The sequence below is a fragment of the Amblyomma americanum genome, chromosome 7 (assembly GCF_052857255.1).
Source record: "Amblyomma americanum isolate KBUSLIRL-KWMA chromosome 7, ASM5285725v1, whole genome shotgun sequence".
NCBI classification, from domain to species: domain Eukaryota; kingdom Metazoa; phylum Arthropoda; class Arachnida; order Ixodida; family Ixodidae; genus Amblyomma; species Amblyomma americanum.
Window position 1 is genome coordinate 136244028 of NC_135503.1, and position 5983 is coordinate 136250010.

A 5983-nucleotide genomic window follows, 5' to 3' on the forward strand; every position below is an offset into this window, starting at 1 on the left:
CTTCAACGCCAAGCACGAGGACTGGGGTCCCGAACTGTGCGATGCGCGAAGGGGAAGCTCCTTAGCTTCGCGATAGGTTCGGGCCTATACTCCGTCTCACAAGATGTTTGCAGCACTACGAAAGGTACAGCTCTCTCGTCCAATCAGGATGGCGCGCACTACATTAGTGTGTTCCTACGCGCCTGTGGCTCGATCCACCTGATGTCCAGGTGGCTTCTTTCTACCTCTATTTATAGTAGCACCGAGCCACAGGTGTTCCACCGCGCAGCGCCGCGCCTTTCCTCAAAATCCAACTTTCAATTTTCAGTTTTCTCTCGCTTCTTTCCCTCCTTTATCTCTTCCTTTACGATGCCTTTCGGGTGTCCACCGAGATATTGTCTTTCTTCTTTCCCTCCCTCCTTTATCCCTTCCTTTACTGCGCGGTTCGGGTGTCCACCGATATATGTGAGACAACCTGGGTACTGTTCTCATCAGTTCCTCTGTTGTCGCGTCGCAGTAAATTTCAGTAATCGTGTCATGTGCATATAAATTTATTTACTCCAGCGTGCCGAGGCAGCCGTGTGTCGATGGTGGCGAAATGCAAAACAAGCCCATGTGCTGCGCGAGAGGCAACGCACGTTAAACGGGTTCGATCATCTCATCGTCCTCATAACAACTGAATTCAGCACTGCTGGTTGTGTCGTCCTCCAGGTTGACAACAATGGCCGGTCCCTGGTCAACAACATCGTCGATGATGTGGTCCAGTTTTCTCATCACATCTTCCTCACTGATAATATGCTGCACGTAATTCTTCCATTTCTCAACAGTCACTTGCGTGATGTCTTGCCAAACCAGAGGCTCGACGTCTTGGAGCTTAAACGTCTTGTTTTGGCTGGCCACGAAACCCTTGACGTCGCTCCAGACAAGCTCTATCGGGTTCAGTTGGCAGTGGTACGGTGGCAGGCGCACAACGAGATGGCCAGCAGCTTTAGCAATGCAGTCGACACGGTATTGCTCCCCACCTGTGTTCACATGAGCTCGGCCTTCACCATGCCGCTGCTCCACGCGACACCTTTTCCGGACAGCCAAGCCTGTATGTCCTTTTTGAGGCTACTCATCCGCGGCACTTTATCCTGCTTCACAGAATGATATGGCGCGTTGTCCATCACTATAATGCTGCCGGGTGGTAGTAGTGGGAGAAGTCTCCTGGAGAACCAGTTTTCGTAGTTGTAACAGACTGACGCGTGAGTCACAATGCACAGAATCAAAAGCGCTTTATTCCAAGAACACGACTGCTTAAATAGCTGCGGCGGTGGCCCGTTATCAGCACAACCGGTGATAGCAACACAGGCACAGAACTGGCGCATGCTCTCTTGTGGCACACCTACGTCACAGTGCGTGACTGCACAATCTACCACATCCCTTCCCCCTTAGTCATCGATGCCGTAACGTCGCACTGGGTTACGTTGGCGAGTGGAACGCCGGAGCGGCTGAGACGTCTCGGGCTCCGGAGGTCCCAGTGCGCGGCTTGACATAGACGGCAGAGCGAACGAGGGACAGGTTTGCTGGTCTGTTGTCCGGGGATCAGAGCACCATGCTCTGCGAACGTGGTTGCGGCGGCGTCGGTGCACAGCTCCGTCTGCCGTACTCAGCTCGTACATGACGTGGCCTATCGGTCGCGACACGCGTGCAAACAACCACTTGGGCCCTGGCCGGAAGTTCCGCGCGTACACGGCGTCCCCAGACTGGAAACCTCGTGGTGGCGGCTGCCGAAGGCAGCTTGCGTCACTCTCATCCGGGCGAAGGCTGGATAGGGCGGTCCTGAACTTCCGGCCCAGCATGACTTCGGCTGGAGATTTCCCGGTCTCGGCGTGCGGCGTAGAGTGCTGTTTGAATAGAAATCGTGCAACCTTGCATAATACGGTGCCCTGTCTCTGTTTCCGTAACGCACACTTCAGTTCTCGGACCATCCGCTCCGCCCTTCCGTTGCTCGCCGGGTGGTACGGCGCCGCATACATATAGCGTATACCATTCAGTTTCAGGAAAGCCTGAGTTTCTCTGCTTGCAAAAGCGGTGCCATTATCCGACACAACCAAGTCGGGCAAACCATGTGTTGCAAACATTTTGCGAAACTTTTCAATTACTGCAGATGACTGGAGAGACGGCATCACTTCAATTTCGGCCCAGTTTGACAGGGCGTCTACGGCCACCAAAAAAAACACGCCCTGGACGGGTCCTGCGAAATCCACGTGTATTCTACTCCACGGTCGTTCAGGCTTAGTCCAGAAATGCGTTGGTGTCCTTGGTTCACTCTGCCTGTTTTCCTGGCATGGCGTGCAGTGCCTCACAAACTCGACGATCTTTTCGTCCATCTTCGGCCACCACACGTACGACCTAGCGATTGCCTTCATGGCCGTCACTCCTGGATGGTTAGCATGCATAAGGCTTAGAACTTGCTTCTGCAGTGCCTCTGGAATAACTACGCGGCTCCCCCAGAGTACACAGTCACGATGTACGGACAACTCGTTTTGTCTTACCCAATATGCAGAATACTTCAGGGCTACCCGTTCTCGCGGCCAGCCCTCCAGGATCCATTGCTTCACCTGGTACAGCAGGGGATCACCCCTGGTGAAAGCTGCCACTTCCATTGCGCTCACTGGAGGGTACTCCACAGCTTCCAGAAGGAGTATGTCGCCTGGCGCCTCGGTCTCTTGGCGGGTTAAGGGGCCCGGTAACCTGCTTAGGCAGTCGGCGTTTCCATGGTCCTTGGTTTTCCTGTACTCGATGACGTAATCGTATGCCGACAGCATTAGCGTCCACCGTAACATGCGGGGAGAAATAACCGCCGGAATTTGCTTCTGCCTCTGGAAAATTCCTAGCAAGGGTTTGTGATCCGTGATAATGAGGAAATCTCGCCCACAAAGGTATTGGTGAAAATGTCGAACCCCAAAAACCACGGCAAGGGCCTCACGGTCAATCTGAGCATAATTGCGCTCCGCCCTAGATAGCGTTCTGGACGCATACGCCACAGGCTGCTCATTTCCTTTGCTGTCGCGATGAGCCAAAACGGCTCCTACACCCACAGATGATGCGTCGCATGACAACACTAACGGGACATCCGTCTTAAAATGCACCAGCAATGAGTTAGACGTTAGCAACTTCTTCAGGTTCTCAAACGCTTCCATATGCTCTGCACCCCAGTTCCATGCTACGTGGCTATCCAACAAACGATACAGCTTTTCCGCTACTTCGGTTCTTCCCTTCAAGAACCTATTATAGAAATTTATCATACCCAAAAAGGCTTGCAGTTCCTTTTTGTTCTTGGGTGCAGGAGCTTGGTGGATGGCCTCGACCTTGACCTTGGAGGGGTAGATGCCCTTTGCGTCAATCCGATGCCCTAGAAACTCAAGACTCTCCTTGAAAAATTCGCACTTTTCCGCTTGAACTCTGAGACCCGATTTGGCCAAGCGGCTGAGGACTTCAGCCAACATCCTTTCATGCTCCTCAATCGACTCGCTGGCAATCAGGATGTCGTCTAGGTATGTCGCTACGTGCGGCATTCCAGCCAACACGGTGTCCATGGTTCTTTGAAAAACACCAGGAGCAACGGACACGCCGAACGGCAGACGACAAACCTTGTATAGCCCCTGCACGGTGTTAATCGTGAGCAACTCTGCCGTTTCTTCATCTACCAACAGTTGCTGATAGGCCTGCGTCAGATCCAGCTTGGAAAAAACACGCCCCCTTCCTAACCTCGCAAAAAGTTCTTTGCTTGTCGGAAGTGGGTACACATTGCTTTTGACGGCCTGGTTCACAGTGCTTCGATAATCCCCGCATATTCTGAGGGAGCCGTTTTTTTTCCGCACCACGACGATTGGCGTTGCCCAGTCGGAATACTGAGTGGGTTGTAGAATTCCCAGCTCCACCAAGCGGTTAAGCTCTGCCACGACTTCCTCCCTCATCGCAAACGGAATGCTACGACATTTCAGGAACCTGGCTTGGGCGCCCTCCTTGAGTTCGATGTGGATGCGGGGTAGGGCAGCCCCTGGAAACGTGTCACTGAACACCTCTGGAAACCTTTCCAAAATGCCTTCTGCTCTGGCGTGGACGCTGTAAAGGCCAGCTATGCTGATTTCCAGTGGCTGGAACCAATCCCGGCCTAGAAGAGTGTTTCCCTCTTTTTTCACTACAAGTAGTGGCAACTTAAATTCTCTGCCTTTGAACTTCACGGGCACGGACGCTTTTCCCAGCACGTCGAGACCTTCCCTCGTCCAGGTAACGAGTTGCGTGTTGCAATCTTCCAGCTTGATCTGTTTCGCCACTTGCAGCTTTTGAAATTTGTTCACACTAATAATAGACCTGGCAGCTCCAGAATCTACTTCCATAGGCACGCTTTCCTTCCCAATCTCTACAGCGATGACGTACTTTGGCGTCCCACTTTTTACTTGGCTGATACTGAACGACTCGTCGTACTCGCTCTTCACAGCATGTTCCATATCATCCAGCTGCATTTCCACTTCTGCTTGCTTTTTTCGGCATGCTTTTGATAAGTGTCCCTTTCCACCGCAGCTGAAGCACACAGAATCTTTGTATCTGCACCGCCATCCTGAATGGGCTGCCAAACAGCGAAAACAACGCCGCTGTCTTTCTGGTTTCTTCATGCTCGCCACCCTTCCTACTTCCGCCGTCAACTCCTGCTGGAACTCGGGTTCTTGTGCATTGCTCCTCATTGCTTTTTGCTGCTTGGCAGTCGTTTCCGCCGTTACTGCTAACTCGTATGCCGTCTCAAACGTCAGATCCCTTTCCGCCAACAAACGCTGTTGAACCACACTGTCCGAAATTCCAAAAACCAGACGGTCACGCAACATTTCCTCTAACGGAATTTTTGTACCGCCAAATCCGCAGTTCTCGGATAACTTGCGCAAAGCAGTGACATAGTCAGCCACGCCCTCTCCGTCTTGTTGGTCGCGCTTCGAAAAGACGTACCTCGAGTATAGTTCAGATGGCTTCGGGTTGATATGCTTCTTCACTGCGTCGACGATGACTTGATAGCCCACGTTGGGTGGCCGCGAAGGCTTGACGAGGGTTGCTATGAGGGAGTACGTCTCTGGCCCACAGCAACTGAGCAACACAGCTCGTTTGTCGTCATCCGTTGTGAGCTTGTTAGCTGCGCACGATAACTCAATGCGCTCGACATAATCTACCCACGATGAATTTTCACTGAGGTCGAACTCTCCAATGCGACTGCCGAAAGCCATGTCGCCGACCAACAGGCCCTTGCACGGGTTCGACCGTGCCTCGTCGCCACTGTAACAGACTGACGCGTGAGTCACAATGCACAGAATCAAAAGCGCTTTATTCCAAGAACACGACTGCTTAAATAGCTGCGGCGGTGGCCCGTTATCAGCACAACCGGTGATAGCAACACAGGCACAGAACTGGCGCATGCTCTCTTGTGGCACACCTACGTCACAGTGCGTGACTGCACAATCTACCACAGTAGTGTTCCCCGTTCATTTCCTCGTGGTAATCGCCCGAGTTTTTCTTCGCTCGGAAAACTTCCGCTGCGCCTTCGACAAAACCTTGCTCACTACCGCAATGTGTCACAATAAGCCTGCCACCTTTGCCACTGGGGTTTTGTAGACCAGTTGACAGTCCGGATCGATGCGCTTGGTGTGCAGATTGGATGGTGCAGTCAGTCCACACTCGACTTCGCGTGTGGCCGGCGTTAACCCACGTTTCGTCGGTGAAGAAAATAAGCCTACCCTGGCGTCGCAGCTCCGCTATCTGGCGCAGGTACCGGCGGCGACACTGCACAATGTGCGTCGCTTCGATTAACATCGCATTCCGAGAGCGCTTCTTATATCGGAAGCCAAGTTTCTTCAACATCCTCTGCATTGTCGCTGCGGACACGGTCGGTAGCGTTTCGTCCTCTTCGAAATGCGCAACCACCTTCGCGATAGTTGGAATTTCCCCTCTCTGGAAAAAGGTGTGTACCACCCTT

At 52.8% G+C, this 5983-nt stretch overlaps 1 protein-coding gene across 1 annotated transcript; it reads right to left on the bottom strand.

The window, feature by feature from the left end:
- Positions 1 to 1220: 1220 nt before the first annotated feature.
- On the bottom strand, positions 1221 to 5465 carry LOC144097478 (uncharacterized). Its single transcript, XM_077630197.1, has 2 exons — positions 4966 to 5465; positions 1221 to 1865 (listed from the first exon to the last, which is right to left on the bottom strand). Exons 1-2 carry the CDS (start codon positions 5424 to 5426, stop codon positions 1649 to 1651), a joined length of 678 nt encoding a protein of 225 aa, XP_077486323.1. The 5' UTR covers positions 5427 to 5465; the 3' UTR covers positions 1221 to 1648.
- Between the last annotated feature and the right edge of the window lie 518 nt (positions 5466 to 5983).

What these genes read in the sequence shown, in the direction of transcription:
- LOC144097478 (XM_077630197.1), bottom strand. Translation starts at nt 5,426, where the DNA reads ATGCGCCAGTTCTGTGCCTGTGTTGCTATCACCGGTTGTGCTGATAAC. An exon ending in CCATCTGAACTATACTCGAG is followed by an intron (nt 1,866 to 4,965) that starts GTACGTCTTTTC and finishes CTATTCAAACAG; the next exon opens with CACTCTACGCCGCACGCCGA.